We start from the raw sequence: 23837 nt of genomic DNA, 5'->3' as shown, positions 1-23837 counted from the left end.
GGAGCACAGAGGAGATGTGGGAAATGCAGACAACAGTTGCTGATCCAGGGCAAGTGCGGCCTTAGTGCTTGCCATTGCTGTGTGCCAGGCTCTGTGAACCCTGCCTTGGAGACCTGGCACTTTATCACCCACAAAAGCAACTTCATTATCAGCCCCTGAAGAGTAGCTAATTTATAAACTGCATTGCATCTTCCGGAGGCCCGTCTGAGCACCCACCCAGGGCCTCAGAGCACCTGGGCCAGGCTAGCCGTGGCTGTATGGGAACCCACAACAATCTAATTGCCGCAGTTGCTGGACTGAAATGACTTCAGCAGGAATCTGTAGTGTTGCCAACTGATAATGAAAGCTGACACCCAAGTAATAGAGCCCTGCACTGGAGGACAGTGTCAGCACCCGCTCTGTTTTGTCAAGATGCACCCAAGTGTCACCTCCGCTTCCAATCATCCCTAGTCCCCGAGGCGCGCTCTCCCCACACCCCAACACACACCCGCCTTGTCCCAGTCCTTCCCCGTCTCATGGGACTGTTCCCGTGTCTGCTTCCTGCCACGGATGCCAGCTCTTCAGTACCCCCTGGGAGCAGCACAGAGCATCGCAGGTACTCACAAAGTCCGTGCTGAAGTAGACTCTGTTCTCCCCTGTGCTCTTCCCTAAACCCAAGCTGAGATGGAGGGCTTTGGGGGACAGGACCACCGAGGGCCGAGTAGCTTCCAGACATGCTTGTGGGGCCATGAACCATGAGGGACAGTGGCTCCTCAAAGCAGCCCTTGAGCAAGACACTGTGACAGTTACCATTACCTGTTTAACTAGCCCTTACCAAATGCCCACCTGGGCTGGTTCCTATGCTCATGAGTCTTGGAGGCAGAGGCAGAGGTGAAAACAAATACCCAGGTCATGGCAGCACCATATGACAGATGCTGCCACAGGAAAAGCACAGGGCTCCACAGGAAGGGCCATGAAGGAGATGACCCTGAAAGTGTCTCACGAGTCTGGGGTCAAGCTGAGCACTGAGTATAGATCCAAGCTTTGCGGGAGAGGCACCATAGATAGTTCTCTGTGACAGAGAGCTCTCTGCCCATCTCCTCAGAAGGGGCACTGTAGGATGTCACAGGCGAGGGCATCTCTGTCACCATCCTGGAGGCACGGATGACTCCCAGGCCTGCTAGATCTTCTGACCCTGCAGGCTCTCAGAGCACACCTCCCCAACCAGGCTGAGCTCTAGCCTGTCTCCGACAGCCTTGAGAGTTACTGCCTGCCCTTACCTTGGGCACAAGTAACAGAACCCAAAGACTCTCCACCTGGTCGCCTTGCCTCCCAGCCCGCTAGACAGTAGGTATACTTGGCATGAACAAAAGATAAGTGAACGAAGAAAAGTGAATTTCTTCTGGTAACTTTATTGATAAGGAAACATTTTGAGGGAAACAAAGAGTTCAGCAAATTATATAAAAATATACATGTAAATAAAATCAGCAGGGGCAGGGGATTTATACACTTGCTTTTTCTGGTGATCCAGATAGTAAAACACATTTGGAGTCACCAGTCTGGCCTGAGCCCTGGAAAGTGAAAGAACTTACCAAAGGGGTAGGGGTCGGGGTAGGGGGGCTGAGGGCAGGGCAGTGAGGTTCAGCTGTCATTCAGAGGCCAATGGCCAGGCAGGGGTGGGAGGCAAGAAAGCTTGTGTGTGTGTGTGGCTCATTTTAAATCAGTCTGCTCCCCTTACCAGACAAGGGCTTGGGTGGGGTTACCAAGTCACAACCAGGAGGCAAAGCCCTGCCTAGGAGGGCAAGGCCCCAGATGAAGCTGCCCAGACCCTGCTCCAGGGGCACCCACCCTAATACAGCAGGAAGTAGCGCTCTGATGGCCGTGCATGCTGCCCAGGTCTGGATGCAGGACAAAGTGACTTTGCTGCTTCCCTAGTGAGCAGTCACAACAGGATTAAGAAAAACATTGGGGTCCAAGAGTGGTGGGCTGTAAGGTCAGGCAAGATTTTGACAGGCAGGGATGGAACTGTGTTGGGGGAGGTCCTGAGAAGGTGTGTGTGTCTGGGAGCAGGAGCCATATGGAGGGAGATGAGGCCAAGGGAGAAGCTGGAGGCCACCCACCATGGCCCCCAAGCATGGAGGGCACAATTAAGCTGGGTAAATCACAGGGACTCCACTGTATCCTTGATTTCTTTCCTTCATTTAACAAAAAATATTGAGTGCAAGCCCATCCACACATTCTCCCCTGAGTGCTGGGCGTGGTGGGCAGGGCAGACTCCCACACTTCTGAAGTTGGCACTGTCTGCATGGGGAGCTCTGAATAGAAGTAGCCCCTGCTCAATATTGGTGGGGCCCAGCCAAAAGAGAGGCGGGGTGGAGGTGGGGTGGCGGGGTGCTGTCTGATCTGGGAGGAAGGACTGGTCCTGAGTCAGGTAGAGCAATAAGGAGGGGTTCTTTCAGTGTGGTTGCCAGGGTAACAGGTAGGACCCATGTAGCCAGTCCAATGATGCTCCCCAGAAACACACACACACACACACACACACACACACACACACGAAGATGTGTTTCACAGATGGCTGGGGAGGGGCGGGACTATGGGGCCAGAGAGGAAAGAGGCCAGCAGCGGGAGGCTGGGCCCCAGTCCTCCTCTCCCACTGGGCAACAGGCCTCCTTCACTGGAAGGGCTGCTCGGGAGAGCTCCGCCCTGAGCTCCGCTGGTCCCCATGCCTGTAGTCGTCTTCCTCGTCCCTCCCTCTGGAAATTTCTGTCCGCTTCGCTTGAGGCTGTTGGTAAGCGGCTCGGTTTCTACAGAGCAGAGGAGAAAGAAGAGAAGGTTAATCCTCGTGGGGATGGGGTAGGAGAGTTCACTGGTCCAACCACCATCCCACCCCTGGGCTGCAATGGGACTCTGCTGCAGCGCTGGTTTACGAGTGTGCAGTGAGATCTCAGAAGAACACTCCACTCGTGGGCTGAGGAGCCTGGGGAAGCAGCATGTGTGTGTCAGCCTCTACCCGACCCTCAGCTTGCCACGAGAAGGCCTGTCCCGAGATGCAAACCGTGGGCCCAGGGGACAAGCGCAGGACTACAGTCCCGCCCTTGATTTGGGTGGGTTGCTCAGTCCTCAACTGCAGCAGAGAAAGACTGAAACGGCAGTGTGGGCCCAGGTGCTAAGCGGGCGTGCCTGGGGAGTTGGGGTGCATCTTCCCACCGGCTTCCTCCCAAGGGGCCGCCTGTCCCAGCGCACTTACGGCCTCGCCTCCTCCACGGCCTCGGCTTTGTCCGATGTCTCCCGGCAGCAGCAGCAGTAGACGATGATGCCAATGATGATGAGGGCCGCCAACACACCCCCCGCGATGCCCGCATACAGCGCAATGTTCATGGAAGCTGCAAGAGGGTGGGGCAGCTGTACCTCCTGAGCCCCAGCTCTGGCCGCCACCGCCCCGGACTCAACCCTTGGCCACAGAGGTGAAAGCCAGGATGGAGGTGAGGAGCCACAGCACCCGTGTGGGGCACAGCAGGCTGGTCCCTCCCAGCCTCTGGGCCATTCCAGTTCTTTTGCCAGCCTAGGGAGCCATGACCGCAGACCTCGGGTAACACTCGGTCGTGGCCCTGGAAGATCGGGACTAGACAGATCTGAGGACCCGCTTAAGGACAGAGGAGCAAGCAAGGACAGACAGAGGGAGCATTCTGATACTGGGCTCCCTAACGGTCAGCTTTGCCAGCTTCTGGCTTCTGCGTGAGATAGCTGTGGTCTCCCTTCTCTCCACAAAAAGAGACTAGGGTTTAGGCCAAGGCCGTTGGTTCTAGGCACTTCTCCCACACTCCCTGAGTGGCCCACGAGGCAGGCATGGCTGAAGAGGTCTCCGGGAGTCTGTCCCAGGCTCAATTTCCAAAGCATTGGAGGAGCAGGGCTGACCTCAGTGAGAGGAAAGTCTGAGCCAGGAGTCATCTCTCCAGGGTCACAGCAACCACCTCATTCGCCTCCCATGGGCCTCAAGCAGCCACCTCTGGGCCTGGTACCCTCCCCTGCCCACCCTGCTCTTACGGAGTCTGGGGGTCACGGTGATGTTGCAGGACTGCACCCCCACGTCGTTCCTGGAGGTGCAGATGTAGTAACCCGCCATTTCCGTGCTGATGTTCTTCAGAATCAAGGGCTGGCCTGAGACTGAAGAAAAGGCAGCCGGTAAAGAGACGGTGGTGTGGTGGAGGAGGCACAGCCTGGGGCTGGGAGGCCTGGGCCCCGGGGGGCACAGACTCATCACCGGGCCCTTCTGAGCCAGTCACTCCAATCCGTGATGTAGGGGAAATCACCTCTAAGGTCACTGGGGGGTCAACATGGCAGGTGGACAGTGCCGAAGGGCTTCACACCCAGGACCCTGGGTGCCACTTACTTGGTGATGTGTTTGGCAAGTAACTTGGCCTTCTTGAAACCTATTTCTTCATCTCTAAGTAGAAAAGACAATACCTGCCTGGCAAGGTACTTGAGATCCTAAAATGAGGTGTCAGTAATAAATATAAGTGCCCAGCAGGATGCCTGACGTGCAGTAAGTACTTGGGAGGCAAATATATGTATTGCGGGGAAATGTGTATATGTGATGTGTGTGGTGTAGGGTTGTGGGTTATTGGGGGGTGTTGCGCGAGCTGGGGGACAGTGCCAGTTTAAACTCTTCCTTCTCCCCTGTCACCCCTCTAGCTGTCTAGTTCCTCAGATGCGGCTGCCTCATCTGGGAAGTGAGAGCGAAAACAGCCGATGTTGAGCCCAGGGAACAGGTGTCCTCACAAGAGGCCTCGCCCTGAATCCGTGATCCCGTGGGATTGAACCTTGACAGCCTGTGTGTGTCCTGTTCTCAGAGACCTTTGGTCCTGACAGCGGGGGCCAGCCTCATCAGGACCTTGCTACCGCCAGGAGTTGCCATCCACCCCCAGGGACCTGTTCCAACCCCGCAGACATTTCAGAGGCTGTCTCTAATCTTCAGTAGCCTGCTCGTGTGTGTGTGTGTGTGTGTGTGTGTGTGTGTGTGTGCATGTAGGTGTGTGCGTGCACATATGTATACATGCACATATGCATATACATGTGGAGGCCAGAAGTTAACACCAGGTGTCTTCAGTCTCTCTTCTATCTTACTTTTTGTGATCGGTCTCTCGATAAACCTGGAGCGCACTGATTCGGCTGCTCGATGGAGGTTCATCGAGCCCTGGGGGAGCCCTGTCTCTCCCTTCCCAGGGCTGGGATCACAGGCAGGCGCTGCCATGCCCAGCTCTTATGTGGGCTGCTGAGGATCAAACCAAGGTCCTCATGATTTTGTGGCAAGCGTTTTACTGACTGCACTCCCCCCACCCCGGCCCTGCGTTCTGAGCTGTTAGCATGGTGACAAACGTCAGCTCTGGTCCTGCAATCCTGCCGGTGTCCTCTCTTGCTGCTTCCCACGTGCAAAGCCAAGGAGCAGCCCACATAAGGTCCGACCTCCATGCTCGGCAGTTCTCTATGTCCTACCATCTCTCCCGATCACAGTTGTCTCATCCTTCCGCCATTCTTGTGGGGAAGTATTGTCAAGCAAGTATCCCCCCCTCCAACTCCACAGGAGAGAACTGGCTTCTGCAAGGTGCCCTCTGACCTTCATACTGGTATGTACATGTGCACACACATGTGCATGCACACTAATAATAAGTAAATAAAAGCTTAAAAAACACGTGTGCACTGTAAAAAACAATGCATGCCTAAGGTAAGAATCCGTGTATGACATAAAACTATTGTGTCAACTCACTTCCAACTGAAAACACCTACGTCACCCTCACGGCTCCGGACTCCTCAGTGAGGAGAGTTTCTGCCCTTCCGGCTTATCCAGTCCACCAAGGAAGACACACATGAAACAATGGTGATTTTTTGAGTGGTTATGGTTCAAAATGGAGGCTGTATCTGAACTCACGGTGAAGGGTTTTACTCTTGTCTGGGGGTCAGAGGAAGCCGCTAAAAGAAGAGAGAATAAGATAAAATCCCCCTTAATCGCAGCTTACTGATACTATTTTCTCCTCCTCTTCTCACAGATACACCATTTTCTTCGTATTCTTCCCTGAAAGCTCAAAGCAATATTTTCTGTAAACCGTGACAGCCTTGGATTACAGAGCTCTGCTCCTGAGTGCTTTCTGGTATACATACATGTGATGTTTGTATAGGATACTGAAGAGTTGTCCATAAGTAAAGCAAGTGTAGAAATCACTATGGTTGTGAAGTTTCGGGGGTGTGGCCTGCAGCTGTTTTACTATGCCGGGGAGCAATGGGAACCCCTGATTGGCATTCAGAGTATTAATGTTCCTGTTCTCCAGCCCTGATAGAGTTGGTTATTCTTAAGAGGATTTTGAAGGAACAGTCTACAGAGTGCTCAGTGATCCCAGGTGTGCTTAGGAGGCCTTGTGCTGGCACCAGAGTCCCCTGGAAAGTGTGCTTGCTGCTCAGTGAGAATCGGGTGTCCACAGCACCCCGGGGCAGCTCTAGGCCTTGCTTAGGGGTGGGATCATGGGGGTTCCTGATGCATGAGCCAGCACCATCCTTCCCCTAGTCTCTGAGGCAAACTATGGGTTCTAGAAACGTCTCTGGATGAAATAGCGCTCACCCCATGCCGCCAATTGGCTTTGGTTGAACTGGGGATCCCAGGCTCCCTTCCCTTCTTGAAAGAGCCCACTAGTGTCAGAAACCCAGTTCCCCGTTGTTATGGCGACACCTTGTGGTCAGTGTAGGGGATGCATACAGTCGTCTGTCTTCTGCTGAAGCGCTAAAAAGCCCTGACCACCCCAAGATACCGATCTGCTCTTTCTGTCCCCTCCCACCAAGGCTGGTCAGTAAGCTCTGGATGCTAGCCTCTCATCCCAGGCTGTGGGGGTGGACCCCTCACTATTCTCACTACCTCCTCCCCTAAAGTGTTCCAGTCTCCTTCCAAATTCCTGTTCCTTCCACTCCTGACACTCACTCCCTGGAACACAGTTCTTAAAGCATTTTCAGAGCCCTCCTGTGGGAAACTGTCTCTTACTTCAAGGAAGGTAATAGCACCATCTCAGCTTTTGTTATGTTTTTTGTTGTTGTTGTTTTGTGGTTTTGTTTGTTTTTCAGGATCGGGGAACTTGTGAGTGACTTACAGCTACAAAGTTAAAACAGGACTCTTGGGCTCTCTCTGAAGGGCACTCTGGGAACACGAGGCCTGGGGAAGGGCGTCCTGCCTCCATCACATTGTCCAGACACATGGCTGCATGGTGATCATCACGGCCATCGTTAATACTGCCAATCTGCATCAAAACCACCTAGCGGATAAGCTTCTGGGCATGCCTGTGGGGCACTCCAGATCAAGTCAGCCTTGGGCATGGTTGTATGGGGCAGTCCAGGTTGATTAAGGTGGGAAGATCTGCCTTAGCTGTGGGCAGTGCCATCCCTTGGGCTGAATACAAAGGGGAAAGGGAGCTGTGTAGCAGCATTCCCCTGTGCATGTGTGTGTGTGTGTGTGTGTGTGTGTGTGTGTGTGTGTGTGTGCCTGCCTGCCTGTCTGTCTCTGTGTGTGTGTGTTCCTGCCTCTCCCCCCCCACACCTCCTGACTGCAGATGCAGTGTGACCAGCTGCTCTCATCAAGACATTTTACCACGGCAACCATCTTTTCTGTCACTCTGGGCCTGAATTCCAAGACGAGAACATCTGAACTCAGGGCTGGATAAAGCAGAGAAGCAAATCTTGCTTTAACCTCCTCCCACGCCCTCAGGATTCACCCACTTTTAGTCGGTAAAGAAACTAAATTGTGGCCCCTGACAACCTCTTGTGGTGGAGGTGGGGAGCTGTGATTTGGGTGCCCATTTGTGGGGCCTCTAGGAGGAGCCCATTGCTTACAGGGAAAGTCCGACCTCCTAGGCCGACACACAGGCCCCTCTCCATCATTTCTGCGTGGACAGGCATCCGACCCCTCAGCCCCACTGATGCCTGGTTCCCATGCTGTTCTCCCCTCTGAAGGGCCTGCTGCACATAGTTAACGACACCTGGAGCTGACTGAGTCCTGAGCTGCCCACGCACTGATCTTGGCACTTTACGTACTTTGGCTCCCCTTTCACAGCAGCAACAGCCTGAGAGGAGCACTGGTGCTGTGCCCATTTGACAGATGTAGAGACAAAGGCACAGACAGCAAAGTCACAAGCAGCATGGCCAGGATCCAAACCCCTGGCTGCTCTTAAGCACCAGGTCACAGGGCAACTCACACATCCTCTTCGTGAAGAAAACTTCCCGGATCCCTCACACATTCTCACACACCACTGTATGTCAGCTACTGCGGTTCATGACCTCACGACCTCCGGCCCTGGACCCCCCTGTGCACACTTGGATAGATGACAGTCACACATCACTGTGTCCTCGGGCCATGAATACAGAATAGAGGGCAGAGACAGAAGACCACAGTGTTTGAGGACAAGTGCCAGGTGATTCCAACAAAAATCCCAGACAATCAAAAACTGGCAATGCAGGGGCCAGTGAGGCGACTGTGGGTGAGAGCACCCGCGGCCAGTTCGGACAACCTGAGTCCACGTTCAGTCCCTGGGACTCATGTGATGGGAGAGAAGCGAAGCCCACGAGTTGCCCTCTGACCTCTCACTGTGGTGCACTTGCGCATATGTGCACACTAAACAAACGCAATTTTTAAAATGTTTTTAAAATCAGCAAACCAGAAGCATGCCAGCAAAGCTAGAAGGTTGTGGGAATTCACACTGCATCATCCCTTTGACATCGAGTCAAGTGAGTTCTACTAAGTCTGATTTTGTTATTGGTTTTTTTGTTACTGTTGTTTGCTTTTGTGGAGTTGTAGTTGTTGTTGTTATTTTAAGACAGGGCTTCTCTGTGTAGCCCTGGCTGTCCTAGATCTTGCTCTGTAGCCCAGGCTGGCCTCGAACTCACAGAGATCCGCCTGCCTCTGCCTCCCGAGTGCTGAGATTAAAGACGTTGCGCCACCACCGCCCAGCCTGGCTACTAACTTTGTTTTTAAGGAGTTACTGTTTGGCCTCCAAATGAGTAATAGCATGATAAAATCCACTCTGGTTTGATGGAAACCTAAGGAGTGGGGCGTTCATCCATGGCCTTCCTCAGGGTTCGGGATGTTCTTCCTCCCTCAGGTCAGCTTCTCAAAATAGGTGTGTCCTGTTGTGGAGTATTTGTTTACACTGTAAAGATGTATCTCTGCCTAAGGCATCTTCTAATTGGTTTAATAACGAGCTGAACATCCAAGAGCTAGGCAGGAGAGACAGGTGGGATTTCTGAGGAGAGGGAGGAAGAGGAGGAGGACTCTAGACATGCAAATTTTGCCAGCAGACTCAAACAAGTCAAACATGCTGTACTTGGAGGAAGATGACGCCATGTAGCAGAACGTAGATTAATATAAATAGGTTAATTTAAACTATGAGAGCTAGCTGAGAACAAGCCTAAGCTAAGGTCAAGTTTTCATATTTTAATAATGAGTCTATCATTAAACTGGTGGCCCAAAGAAATATCGGACTACGGTGCCCACCCACAGGCTTTGCTCTCACCTCTCTGTTCCATTTCCACACACACACAGACCTCAAGGCTAAACCTGGTAAGCATCTTTCGAACCTTTCGGTTCCTGTCTCAGCTCTCTGGTGCCGCCATGGCAGCTGGTGGACTCCGGCAGCCCAGGGGATTTCCACACAGGTGGCCACAAAGGCAGCGGGGTGTTTACACAGTCCCAGCTCCTCCCCGTCTCTCTCCTCCTCCCCACCCCCCTTTTCTTCCTCTCCCACCTACATCTCTTCCTTTTCCTCCTTCTAGTTTGTTTCCTGACCTAAAGGTCAAATATCGGCTGCCCAGTACAAAATGGGTCTCCGGGCAACTAGGGCTAAATCCGCCACAGCCTGTCCTGAGACCAAGGACCCTAATAGTCCATGGTGCGTTTGTGGTGGTGTCTGGGAGGGACTGGTCTGGATGGGAAAGGGGACTAGGAGATTCCCTACCTCAAAAGTGGGCTTTAGGCCTTAATAGTGCTTCAAAGAACAAGCAAGTCCCAGTGTTTCTGCGCACAAGGCTTAGCAGGACACACTTCCTCTAGAGAATGGCGGGATGGGGTGGGTGGGGGGTGGGGAACAGACATCATCTGCTTCTCCCGAGCCTTTGGCAGCTGTGAGGTGCATGGGTAACGCTCTGAGGGACGATCAGCCCAAGGACGGGACTGGGGAAAGGGGGCTTTGATAGCTCGGTCAGCCTCTGTCTCCTCTGGTCGCCCTTGCCAGTCGGGTACACCTGTATGTGGGGCACACCTGCCTTCCCTGATGCCCCTGTCACCTGGTTGGGCGACTGGCCGAGGCTGGTTCTGGGTGTTGTAGCTCGACCAGCTGTACTGTGGGGTGGGAGAGCCCTCGGCAGACAGGCACGTCAGATTGATGTTGTTCCCAATCACCGGCTCCCCTTGGATGCCGCAGTCCGGGACGGAGGGTGCGACTGGGAAAGAAAGAGAGTCGTGAGTTGCATGGGGACAACTACTGCCCGCCCCAGTATCTAGCTATCGACCCACCGCTCCCATCACACACCGAGAGAGGCAAGCAGGCAGAGAAGCTCATAGCTAGGCAGTGAGAGTCAACATTATAAAGTTAAGTCACCCTCAAAATATCCACTGTCATCTCACCCTCTCAAACGGCAGCCCCCGGAGGCTGTGTGGTCTAGCGCCCTCTTCCCAGCCTAACAGTGTCAGCTTCATCCGAGAAGCGGTGACTGCTTCTCCGAGACCCTCAGGCGGGGCTTGCGGGGTGCTAACACGTCCTCACGGAAGGAGGGGCTCAGGACGGCTGTCAAACCCCCGCCCCAGCTTCAGCCACAGCCGTCCTGCGCCGTGGCCATGTGTAGGTGATTCTGCCCTCACTGTTTATGATCTTGATGCGATCTAGAGTACACGGACTGTGGAAGGCTCACGGAAGGGGGCACTGTCCGTCTCTACAGCCGTGGAGACGCTGTCCGGGCTGAGGTGTGATTCCCGCGCTGTGGCTGCCGTGGGCTCACCCACGCTTGGCGTGTAACTCAGCTAGGTATCGTGAGCTCCCCAAGCTGAGCTTCGGGAGAATCGCTTTGGTTTTGTCGCTGGTGTCGTGTAGAGTTTGTTTGCAAACAAACCACCCAGGGAAAGAGTCCCCTGGACAGGCTGGTTGGTAGTGGCTTCTTGTGCTCTCTGGAATTGTGGGAGTTTAAACATGGCCAGCACGGCCATTCTACAGACTTCTACAGACGGGGGCCATGAACACAGAAGGGACGCTTGTTCTTGGGTCCTAGCGGAGGTGGGACTAGAACCCGGTATTCCTGACTCCAGACCCAGGACTTGCTCTGCTGACCCATGGGAGCTCTCTTTGCTATAGACTGGGCACGGATCACAGTGTTCCTGACCTCCAAAGTTAGGGGACAGCGAGCCTGACCTGTAAAGGGCCACCGAGCCTGACCTGTAAAGGGCCACAGGGAAATTGTAGGGTCTGAGATCACAATATTATCTCCAATGCTGTTTTTTTTTTTCTTTTGGGGGATGGTGTAATATTTTTTATTCTTTGAAAACATGAATGAATACATGGATGCAATATATTTTGATCATGTTTACCCCCCCCCCAGTCCCTCCCTCTGGACACCTTCTCCCTCCCCCTTGCATTTTCTGGTTTTAATGAAGCTTTAGAACCATAAGGGCAGGGTGGGCTGTGAGCTGGAGCGGGCCAGGATTTCCTCCCACTAGGTTAGATGGTCTTTGCAGCCTTTGGCTGCAGCTCCTTCAGAACGTTCTCTGTGGGCCTACCACCGCCCTCTCCCCCGGCTTTGCTAATAAAATGGAATCAGCACAAGCAGCTAGATAGCAAGCCGGACCCCGGGCAGTGCAGGGTGGGTGGCGAATGTGACTGAAGAGATGGAGTGGGCCGACGTGATCAAGGAAGGCCACAGAAAATGTTTATAAGCCCCAGCAGGCACTGCCAACCATCTGTCCTTGGTCCCCTGGCTCCTTGATACCCCAAGCCTGGGTCTTTCCCTCAGCCTTGTTAACGTCACATTGGGTGAAGTGGGTGGTTCTATAAAGGTTATTAGGTAGCCGGGTTCTGCCTCCCGATGCTGGGCACTGGGGTGACGCTGTGAGAGAGTCAAGGAATCCAATGGAGGATCAAAGGACAATGAAACAGTGACAGACAAAGCAGGGGACAAGACGGCTGGAGCAGAGGATGGTGACCCAACACCTCATATGGGCGTGACCTGGAGGTCACCATGGTGAAGGTGGAGGCAGAGATGAGCACGCTAGGCAGGGGAAGCAGGAAGGATCCACGAGACCTCAGGAAGCATCTTTAGGGGCGAGGAAGGGAGCACACACACAGGAAAGTTGTCACTGATGTCCTCGGGTAGAGGGCCTGTCCCTCCACTTTCATGGCATGCCCGCTCGGATGGCTTGCTTCGGCCACTCATCCCGGGGGTTCCTGCCAGCCTTAGCCCACCTGGAAGTTGCCGGAAGAATGGTCCCTACCTCTCCTTTCTCTTCCAGTCCAGCAGCTGCAGGTTTTCTTTTTGGAAACAGGCAGGCTATTATTAGGAGTGCCTGACATCTGCTAACACAGCTGGGCCAGGCAGGTAGGGAACCACCAGACACATTAGAGGCACTCCCTTCTTGCCAAACAAAAGCCAGGCTTCTGAGGATCAAAGACAGGCCCGCAGGAGCAGGTGGGCAGAAACCCTGCCAGCTGCTGGCTAATTGTCAACCTCCTGTGCATCCTGCTGGGCCAGCAAGCAGCCCCGGGGGTGGTGCAGGGGAGGTGGACTTACCCTCTGGGTACTCCTGCTGGGCTTCCCTTTCTCTTCTGGGCCCTACTGTGGTACCCTGCGGTGCCCTTACCTAGCCAGTCTCAGGCATGCCTTTAGCAGGAGGCTCGGCAGCGGCGAGATCCCACATGCCCTGTCAGATTAAGTGGTGGAGGGCAGTGGGACTCTCTGAGCTAGGGTTTCTTTGCAAGGAGCGGGACGGGGACACGGGACAGAGGCAGGAAGGAGAGTTCTGGAGACTAGCTACTGAAGCATAAAAAGCAAATGGACACGGTGAAAGACTAGGCGGCTTACCCCTCCACTCCTTGGCAAAGAAGGCAAGGAACTCCAGAAACTGCCCACGGAAGGAAGCGGAGGTGATGGCCAGCAAGGGAGACCTGCTTCTCAGGAGGACTACGTTGAGAGCTTTTGCCCCAGGCTCTTGACCACAGGCCCTGAACTTCCTACCTGACCCCATCCCAGGCGCACCCCTGCCCTCCGCCTCCAGATCTCCTGCGCGCCAATCACAAACAGTTGGGCCCTCGAATCCTATCTAGTTCAAAGAGTCCCACGTGCGGGGACTAAGAGTACTGGTGGGAGAGGGGGTCTTGTCCTCACATGGCCTGTTTTACAAGTAACATGTAGATGTTACCTGTGCATTTACTGGGAGAGGGGCGATAGAGGATGGAGGTGAACGCCCGGGCTCCAAAGCCTCTTCGATGCCGGCTGTTCCTTCTAAAGACATCAGGGGGCGCCAGAGGCCAGAGCAAAGATCCCACCTGGCACACAGGCCTCGAAGTCTTTTTAGCTTCGCAACTTCGTGGAGGTGAGCTAGACAAGGCTAGCTCCTAGAGGCTAAGGCTGGGGAGTTTCCTGCTAGCCTGCCCAAAATAAGCCGCCCGTATAATTAAAGCCTGTCTCCTTTCAAAAGCATCTGACTATAAAAACACAGAGAAAGAAAACTTTTCACAGAAAATCTCGCTGGGTTTATTAGCATGTAGGACAAAAAAAAAATGGTCTCTTTTTTTTTTTTTTTTTAAAGCGAAAGATTAGTTTCAATGAATTCCATATTCCCAGGTAAAACTTGTGTCCTTCATTCTTCAGGTTAATTTGTTCCTCTTTAGAAGTAGCTGCTCCTTGGTGTAAGGACAGAAGTGTGGTTGGAGGACCAGCAGAATCAGGCTTCAGATTTATAGGGGTTCCTGCCACTTCCCTTTCGACTCGCTGAAATCCTCTGCCCAAAAGACAAGGCAGACAGGTATTTAAAGAACGCAAACTTTATGTGTCTGTGTATACATAATCCTTATATGTATATGCATGCATGATTTTTATATATGCATACACACAAAGTGAGATAGAGGGGTATATTGAGTATTGTTTGTGCAAACAAACAAACAACAACAACAACAACAAAACCAGTCTCGATATCCAGCAGTATGAAACACTTGAGTAAGCCATTGTGCAACCATGAGACGGAATGTACTCTCTCGCAGCAGGTCTGCGTGTGTTGGCCTGGAGAGGTGTGCAACGGAGCATTGTCTAGAAGCAAATCGCTAAGTGCTTTATATTATCTCACTTCTTCAACAGGAAGAGCAAAGCATGTGAGTGCCTGGTGTACCGTGAGAGAATGTGGGGAGATGGCTGGAAGGACGCCTGCCTGCATTACCACTGGCTGCCTCAGAGTGGCAGGGTGGGAAGAGGTCTTGGTTATTCTTTATGCAGCGTTAGTGTGTGCTGCTGTATATTCCGACACACTAGAGTGCTTTCTATAAGTCCAGCAACTACCATACACAATTTAAAAGAAATTCTGCCAGGTAGTGTAAAGGGAAAAAAGAAAGAAAGGATCCATTGTTTTCCTGCACAAAGTGGCTACCTCCCAGGAGGGGGGGGGGCACATTTCATAATACTGGACATAGACAAGGTGCTCACTAAAATGTGAGCCCCAGTAACTAGTTTTGAGGCAATTACTTCCTTTCTCTTCCCTGAGCCTCATTTACTCAGAAACTAAAGCAGATGAGTTTCCTGGTCCTTCCAAAACTATAAATTCAAACCAATTCTCCCATGAAAGGGAAGGTATCTTGGGACATATTTATTTCCCCGTTGGTGACGGTGCCTTTGTTAGAGGTGGCATGGGAAGACTACAGTGTAAGCTGAGTTGGCGACTGGAAAGACCCATCACCTATGGCAGTCACGGTTGGCCCTCTGAGGAGCAAGTACTGATTGAGGTAAGACGAGAATCTGAATATTATTTGGAAGTTCCCTTCCCTTCTCTTCAGAAATGAATGCGGCAGGGAAAAAGAAGGGTTGGTGTGGAAGGTAAAAGGCAGAGGGAGAGCCGGGCGGTGGTGGCGCACGCCTTTAATCCCAGCACTCAGGAGGCAGAGCCAGGCGGATCTCTGTGAGTTCGAGGCCAGCCTGGGCTACCAAGTGAGCTCCAGGAAAGGCGCAAAGCTACGCAGAGAAACCCTGTCTCGAAAACCAAAAAAAAAAAAAAAAAAAAAAAAAAAAAAATCAGAGGGAGCAAGGGGCGACTCCAAAGCCACCGCCTCTGCCCTCAGAAACAGCCTGCTGTTCACCGAGAACCCTGACAGCATTTGGCTCCACAGGGAGAAAAGGAACCCTGACTCTGCTCTGAAATAGGCCAGGACAAGTAGAATGCAGGGCTAACGATCAGCCCCTGCTGCTGCGGCTGGATTTATGGCAGTACTCTGCTGCCAGGACTCCTGTGCCCACCCTCTTCCTAGAGGGAAAGATGGAGACACTCACCGAGGACCAGGAGGCGCACTCGAGACTTGAGGGTACCCTGCAGATCTGACAAGAGTGAGACGGAGCACTCGTAGGTACCATTGTCGTCCATGGTCAGCTGGTCAATGGTGATGGAGGCGTCTGACCGGTCAACATCGTCAGATATTTTCACACGGTTCTCGTAACGGGGCCCGTAGATGTAGCTTTTCGTCAAAAATTTCCAAGTGGCCACTCTTTCCTAAGAGAAAGGAGAAATGCTGCCAGGCCCTGGCGTGGGCCTGCCCTCACCCAGTCTTTCACCCCCAGAGCCCAGATGCGTGGACCAACAGTGTCTCAAACAGATGTGCAGTGCCCACTGGCAGATTCCTAAGTAGCTAGCTCTAGATTTTAAAGCTTTAAATAGAAATGTTAGGGGCCGGAGTTGTAATTTGGTTGGTAGTACTTACCTACCACACATAAAGGCCTAGGTCTGATCCCCAGCACCACGTGGGGACACTTGGGGTGCATGCCAATCATCCAAGATTCCAGGGGTGGAGATGGGGAGAAGTTCAAAGCCACCCTTGGCTATCAGCAAGTTCTAAGCCAACATGAATCCCTGAGTCAAAGCAGAAACCACACAGACGTGCACACCCTGGAGTACCAGAGAGCAGACGAGGCTGTCTTGGAGTAGCACTGGCGTTTATAGCCCGAGGCTGTCTCGGAGAAGCACTGGCGTTTATAGCCCGCGTCCCTCATTCATGCCTCCCCTCGCCCAGCACTTCTGATCACCACCCTGCACCAGGCATCAGGCCAGCACGCTCGAACTACAAGCTCACTTGATTTTCACTATTGCCCTTGGAATGTGTTTATTCACTTATTTGTTCGTCGATGTTTACGAGGCAGCACATTTGTGGCTCACACCACAGACGGCCAAGCCAGACTGCTTCCATCAAATCCTAACTCGGCTGCTGCTGGCTGAATGTCCTCGAGCTATGCGCTTGACTGCTCTGAGTCTCTGCGTCCTCACCTACAAAATGGGCATGTTGATAACAACACATCTCATAGCATTGTGGGCCAAAGCTGTAAGCAGAGCAGTTGGGGTCTGCCTGGTGTGGTGTCTACCGTTACTAGCCATTATGACAATCTACCTATCATGTCCCTGGCATACAATTCATGAATTCTGTCCTCAGAGACTACTGAGTTTGAGAAACAACCAACCACGGTGTCTTATGGTTATGAGATTCGAGACTGGCCAGTCGGGGGAGGATTCCTAAAAAGGGTGATAATTGCATTGAAGCTTGAAAAGCAGCTGTGAATCAACCAGGTAAACAGCTGGGAGAGTGGAGCAATGTGTGTGGGTGTAGGGTAAATGCGTTAGATTGTAGAGGCAACATTCTCAACCCCAAGTGGCACAGTGTGCGTGAGTGATAGATTACGAAGAGCTGAGCCTGGGCAATAAAGGCCATAGCTGCTACTTATGTATGTTATATGCTGCGAACCATTCCAAATACTAGATCTCACCACACTCCTGTGCAGTAGACATTATGATCATATCCATCTTACACAGGGGGAACCGAGGTGCTAAGAGGCTGATTAAGCATGTTCCCCAAGTTCACCTGCGTAAGTGAATGGCAGAGCTGAGATGACCCTGGGTATTGTGGCTCAGAGCCTGAACTCTGCAGATTACATCACATCTGAGACATTGTGTGACACCAGATAGTTCACAGTTCATCCTGGTGGCAATACTGTACTTGAGCAATAATGAATTTGTTGTTTTTTGTTTTGTTTTGTTTTCCAGTGTGTATGTGGATTGAACCTAGGTGCCTCCCACATACTCTACCACTGAGCTATATCCCTCGCTGGAGAATTCTGTTTATTATAAGGTTAGCTCTTAATACTGGGTACAAATGATTGGAAGGAGAAAGGGACAGATTCAGAAGGAACCAGGAAGGAGATCAGCTGAGTGACCGTGGTGACAAACTTTGATTATTGTCACATTGGGTTGTGGCAACACAGACAGAGAGTAGAATGAGGTAGAGGAGTGAGAAGAAGGGGGCAGCTGAAATTTGGGGGTGGGCCTGGGATACAGAGTTAGAGAGCAGCTAATCCCGGATATAAGGGTTTAGGCATGCCCGTTTGATGGTATCCTCCCCAACAGAAGCAGCCCACGCAAAGAGAGTGCTTTAAGCCCAAAGTATGTGTTCTGCTTACATGTGGGATGCCTACAGTGTCTGTAGGACACCCAAGGGGAGGAATTCAATATGGCCAAATGGGTCGGCTGAATGTCACATGTGGAGAAGCAAGGAAACCACGTGATATCATGGTTAGTTGTGTCTCCTGCTGTTAGAATGCCTCTTTGTGGCTGAACAAACTGGAAGATGCAGTTAGTTCCTCCTGATATACCAGAAACCAAGGCACCAGAGCCTTCTCTGTCACCCATGTATACCTATAAAGGGTCTGCATCCTCAAATGACCCCAGCTTCAGTATCACATCCTGTAAGGATGCTGTGCCACATCTTAATCCTGAACATGCTGAGCCTTCCCAATTAGAACAAGGCACTCCAGCTTTCCAACAGACACAGCTGTTGGAACACAAGTGCCTTCAGCTGGGTACCCTTGTGCAAGACACAAGTTGTCCAACCATACCTGATAGCCCTGATAGGGTTGACAACCCTCTTAGAATGGCTGGCTGAGGCAGGGAGGCAAAAGGAAGGGAGAGGAGGAGTTGGTGTCTAGGCCTATGAAGTCTGTGGATGCTCAGCTCTTTCCTGACCCTGGCTGGCACTGGATTTTCCACCCCATAATATCTTCTTATCAAAGACATCCCAAGGTTGCCCCTAGGCCTCTTCCTGACCACACCACTTCCTAGGACTCACGGATAATAATCCCTTTCTCTGCATTGGTCACTGGTCCTGAAGGAGCTGCCTCAAATCCTTTCGGAAGTAGAGCATCCAGGAGCTCATAAATAACCCCAGGGTCTATGCCAGTGTCCCGAAGGAGTTAGCCATAGACGCTGCACCCAGCTCGCTGGATGTATCTGGTGGGGGGCATAGTGCCCTTCAGTTCCGGAAGCCCAAGACAGCAGCAAGGACGTTGCTCTTTTCACTCTGGAGCAGACGGGGGGGGGGGGGGGGGTCATCGGGGCCCTTGGTACCTAGAGATAAGACTGACTCCTCCTTGTCCATCTTGTCATCCAGGACGCAGGTGTCCTGGGATTCTGTCAGGGACAAGGCTTAAGCCTCTTTTTCTGGGTGGCTGGGGACCTGATGAGTATCTCTGGCAGATGTTATTAAAAGTTTTTTTATTTTTCCCTAAAGGTTAGACTACTGGAAGGGGACAAAGAGGGAGTAGCAGTAGGTGATGAGGAAGGACAGGATTCAGGCAAAAGGACATATAAATCACACAAGAAGAGGTAAAGCTAATTTTTTTTTAGTTTCAACTTTCTCTCTCTCTCTCTCTTTCTTTATCTGTGGTGGATAAGTGTGTTGGTCAGTTTTCTGTCAGCTTGACACAAGACAGAGTCATTGGGAAGAGGGACTCTCAACTGAGACAATCCCTCCATAAAATGCAGTGCATTTTCCTGATTGATGACTGATGTGGGAGGGCCCCTCCCTGTGGATAATGCCCCCCCCTCCGGGCTGGTACGTAGCCCTGGGGACTATAAGAATGCAGGCTGAGCGAGCCATGAGGAGCAAAGAGCAAGCAGTTCTCCTCCATGGCCTCTGGTTCAGTTCCTTGCCCCAGGTTCCTGTCTTGAGTTCCTGCCCTGACTTCCTTTGATGACGGACTGAGGTGCAGAAGTGTATGCAAAGTAAACTTTTCCTCTCCGAGTTGCTTTTTGGTCCTAGTGCTTTATCAAAGCAATAGAATCCTAACTAGGGTCATAAGTGAATGCAGATGTAATTGATAGTTAAAGTTTAAAACCCTAAGCGAAGGTCCATGGCTTCTGCAAGGCCATTCTGACTGTATAAAGTTCACTCAGATGTATAGAGTTTGGGATTAGACAAATGTCTGCATGGCTTCCTTAAATTAGCTGTTTGATGGCTTTGCAAATTCATTAGAATAATCTGCCAGATGATATATATCACCTATAACAATATTTATTGTGGTGGCAAAATATTGGGGAAAAAACCAATGATATACATATATATATGCATACATAATCTTCATAAAATATTTTTGAAATAAGATATGGAGTCCATAGCTCAGTGGTGGAGTGCAGGAACAGATTCATATACTCTAAATTTGAATCTCAACCCAGAGAGCAGAGAAGAGGGAGTGACGGAAGGAAGGTTTTAAGGTCTGTGCCTGTCACGAGGTCAGTCACAGTCAGGTGGTAATCACGACCCGCGATGCCCCAGTTCATCTTGGAGCCTTACCGTTTCGCTCCTGAGAAGCTTATCCCATTGAATAAATCCTTCACGGTCTGAAGCGGAAGTGCTGTAGGTACACGGAAGGGTGACACTACTGCCTCGAGCAGCCCGAAGAATATCCTGCGTGGTTTCCACAGAAATAGCATCGGCAGCTGCCCAGACTGGAATGCAAGGGGAAAGCCAATGACCCAGGCATACGTACACACTTGCTGTCTCCAGACCCCTGCAAGGATGTTCAGAGAAGTTCTGTGGCCACAGGCAAGCTGCTACGACAGCCACCTTGGTCAGGGCATTGCTAGCTGCTATCCCTAAGACCAGGACAGGGGGAACTCCAGTGCCTCGGTCTGCCTTCTCCCTACCCTGAAGTGTCCTGAAGCAGTTCCCTGCATCTGGTGACTGCCAGCCTGGCTTCCAGTCTCAGACATAGCCCTTGTTAGTTGTGTGGACTGCTCTTAGCTTCGGGTTTCTCCTCAGTTGCTGAGGGCTGAAAGGTTTTACTTGGTGCCGAGCACCAAAAGCTCTTGATAAACATTTTTTTGTTGTAACCATGACTTGTGTTTTTACTTACTTAACAAATATTAATGGAACATTCACATATCATGAAGCACTTTATGAGCAAGATTAAATCAAGGTAAAAGAGAGTATTCCTGGGAACATTTTGTTTATCAGGAAAGAGTTAATAAAAACAAAACAAAACAAAACCCAGCATGGCCACAGCACTGTTTCCTCTCATGCACACTCTTCTTCCTTAGTGATGGTGCATTTCCTCCATTGTGAGGTGGAGTCTCTGCTTTTGAATCTGGGTAGTCTCAAACTTTGGTGTGGGGACACTCCATGGCTCCCAAGCTAAATTATGTAACGGAATAAGCTTTGCCTGGTTCTTTTGGGATGCTACTCTAGGGACCTGGCTAATACTTGGTGACCAAGCTCAGCAGACACACAAGAAAATCAAGAGAAAGTTTCTCATAGGTCAAGTAGAAAAGGTGTCTCCTGAGCATGAAGCTGGTTGTGATGGTTTGTGATAAGTTTCTTGCACCCTGATAGGTCTCTCTGCCGACGCAACAATCCAAATCAGACCAAGTTAGGAAAGCCCGGTTTAATGGGTAGAGCATTCCTGGGTGATTCCCTGCCCTGAAGAGAGGGGACAGGACAAGAAACCACATGTCTGTTTTCTAGGATGCAACTCTGTAGGAGTGGTCTTGGGCCTCTCTGGGGGAGGAGCTGTGTTTGGCAGGCTTTGAAAGGGTGGGTTTAGGAAAAGAGATGGGGGAGGGGAATTGAGGTGGCTCTTCCACCAGAATATTCCAGACTCTTTGGGTATAGGGATGCCAGGGTGCCCGGGGTTGAGGTGGAGCTCCTATCCAAACAGTTAGAATAAGAACGACCTCATAGGCTCATATATTTGAATGCTTGGTCACCAGGGTCACCAGGGAGTGGAATTCTTTGATAGAATTAGAAGGATTAGGAGGCCTGGTGGGAAGAAGTGTGCCACTGGGTGTGGGCTTTGAGGTTTCAAAAAGCCCATGCCAGGCCCGGGTGTGCTCTCTCTCTCTCTCTCTCTCTCTCTCTCTCTCTCTCTCTCTCTCTCTCTCTCTCCTTCCCTCCCTCCTTATGAATCAGAATGTAGCTCTCGGCAATTGCTCCGGTGCCTGCTGCCATGATGCCATGCTCCCTGCCATGATGACCATGGACTAAGCCTCTGAAACTCTAAGCCAGCCCCCAGGTAGACGCTTTCTTTCTTAAGAGCTGCCTTGGTCATGGAGTCTCTTCACAGCAACAGGACAATGACTAAGACAGGGGTCAACTGCTCAAATGTCAATGATCTGTTTATACAGGGAGCTCCAAGGCCAGCCGCTGGATGTGGCAACGTGGCGATGAACTTGGCATGAGCCGCTGGAGTGCAGTGGTGAGGATGGAGTTTAAATGGGAGAAGATCCGGAGCCAACAGGACAAGGGTAAGTAGACAACTTTTCCGGAAAGGACAGGAGCCCACGACAGCAAAAATAAGCATTAGGACCAAGTCAGGTGTGTGTCTTCAAGGAGGAAATGGTGTATTTGACAATTTAAAAATATTTTGAGGCTGTTTATTGAAGAAGAAGAAAAAAGGAGCCCAAAGCATAAGGTGGGAAGAGGAACAGACCTTAGAAACCACCCCAAGCCACCCACCTGCTGTGACAAGATGTGGCTAAAGGCACAGGTGGGTTGGTGGGCTTGAAGGTAGCACTATGAACAAGTCTCCTCTGAGGGCTCCTGGGAGGAGGTTGCACCATAAGGAAGGAAAACATCCTGCTAAGATAGCCTTCCATCGCCTAGTTCTGAAGACACCACTGTGAAGTCTTGTGCTCAGACTAACAAGGTGTGCTGGTTATTAACTGTCAATTTGACATAACCTAGAATCACCCGGGAAGAGTCATCATTGAGAAATGCTCTAGATCCATTTTGACTGTGGTAAATCTAGGGGGAACTGTCTTGATTGTTCGTTGAGGTAGGAAGACCAAGCCCATTATGAGCAACACCATTCCCTAGGCTGGGGTCCTGGAACTGTAGAAGCAGAGGCGGCAAGCTGTACAAGAACACATTCATTCTCTCTCTGCCCGTGAAGGCAGACATGCTGTGACTAGTTGCTTGAGTCCTGCCTTGACTTCTCCAAAATGATGGACTGTAACTAGGTATTATAAAGTCAAGTAAACCTGTTCTTCAGTTGCTTTTTGTCGGGATACTAGTTAGAGCAACAGAAATAACGCAAGAACACAAGATTTTCTTGAAAATTCAAACACCTCCAGGGAATGGGGCTGTCCATACTTTGGTGTGCAGGTTTCACTCAAAGTACTGTACTTAAAGTGAGAGCCAACTGCTTTTACAGTGGGCACTGCCCAACAAGGGAGCTAGACGATGAGAACTCCTGGGGTCATTTTGTAAAATCAGAGAAACAGATACTGGGGAAGAGGATGAAAGAAGCTTCCAAAAGCCAGCCTCATCCTCCTTGGCATTTGTAAATTCCTGATGTAGTTGGAGCAAGGAGGTCAGATGCTACTGAGAAGTCATTTAAACCCTGGCTTCCTGGGCATCTGAAGCCTGCTCCTAAGCCGTCTCCCACATGGCCATGTCTCACCAACTGCTCCTCCATGTCCCCAGAAGTCTCTCCCCCCACCTTCATCTATCAGAAAACACATTCATTCTTGTTACTAGCAATGCATCCTACACCAGGAGACTGTTTGCTGGAAAAGACCTCTGATTCTACCCACCAGGTCCCAGCTGCCGCTCTACATCCTGTTCAGAGAGCATGATTATATGCCATTCCCTGGGTGGCTGGTGGTAGTCATGGCAACTGCCATTGATCTTCACCTCACCTCTTGCCTGGACCCATTTCCCTGGAGCCTTGTCCTCAAGGTGACTTCTCAGGCCTCCTCATGGCCTGCATAATGATTCTTTCTTGTCTTATACATGAGCTGCATGTCACAACTGCTAGCACTGGTGGAGTCCAGGTAGCACACTCTGTCTCAGCACCAAATCAAAGAGAGCCAACTCATTAAGCTATTCCTTCAGCATCGAGTTGTCCACTCACTCATGGCTAAGTCATGAATGGCATAGTAAGCCAACAGTCAGGAAGAGGAGAATTCCCAGCTCCTATCCGTCCTACATTACATTAACTACAGCTTGGTGGCACAGGTATAAGTACTTTTCATTTACTCTTTAGTTAGTTAGTTAGTTAGTTAGTTAGTTAGTTAGTTAGTTGGTTTGAGACAGGGTTTCTCTGTGTAGCTTTGGAGCCTTTCCTCTGTAGCCCAGGCTGGCCTCAAACTCACAGAGATCCACCTGCCTCTGCCTCCCGAGTGCTGGGATTAAAGGCGTGCGCCACCACCGCCCGGCTCATTTATTCTTATGTTCTCTTTGATGTTGTCTCTAGTATTCAGTTGACAAAATTGAACATGTAGTTCAGAGGTGTTAAGCAATTTGTTCTACCTAGATATAGTTGACAAATGT

General features: G+C 51.2%; 1 protein-coding gene across 1 annotated transcript in view; it reads right to left on the bottom strand.

Annotated features, from left to right (window-relative positions):
- Positions 1–1372: 1372 nt before the first annotated feature.
- The window catches only part of Gpa33 (glycoprotein A33), a 36884-nt gene continuing 14419 nt past the window's right edge, over positions 1373–23837 (bottom strand). The window contains exons 2-7 of the mRNA XM_076547919.1: positions 19860–20014; positions 15523–15739; positions 10291–10446; positions 4024–4143; positions 3227–3362; positions 1373–2783 (exon numbers count right to left, since the gene is read on the bottom strand). Coding sequence (XP_076404034.1) covers positions 2651–2783; positions 3227–3362; positions 4024–4143; positions 10291–10446; positions 15523–15739; positions 19860–20014 — 917 coding nt within the window. The 3' untranslated portion in view covers positions 1373–2650. The remainder of the gene's footprint in view (positions 2784–3226; positions 3363–4023; positions 4144–10290; positions 10447–15522; positions 15740–19859; positions 20015–23837) is intronic.

This window comes from Peromyscus maniculatus, chromosome 11 (assembly GCF_049852395.1).
Source record: "Peromyscus maniculatus bairdii isolate BWxNUB_F1_BW_parent chromosome 11, HU_Pman_BW_mat_3.1, whole genome shotgun sequence".
Taxonomy (NCBI): domain Eukaryota; kingdom Metazoa; phylum Chordata; class Mammalia; order Rodentia; family Cricetidae; genus Peromyscus; species Peromyscus maniculatus.
The sequence above is the reverse complement of the archived record's forward strand: the minus strand, read 5'-3'. Positions and strand labels throughout refer to the sequence as shown.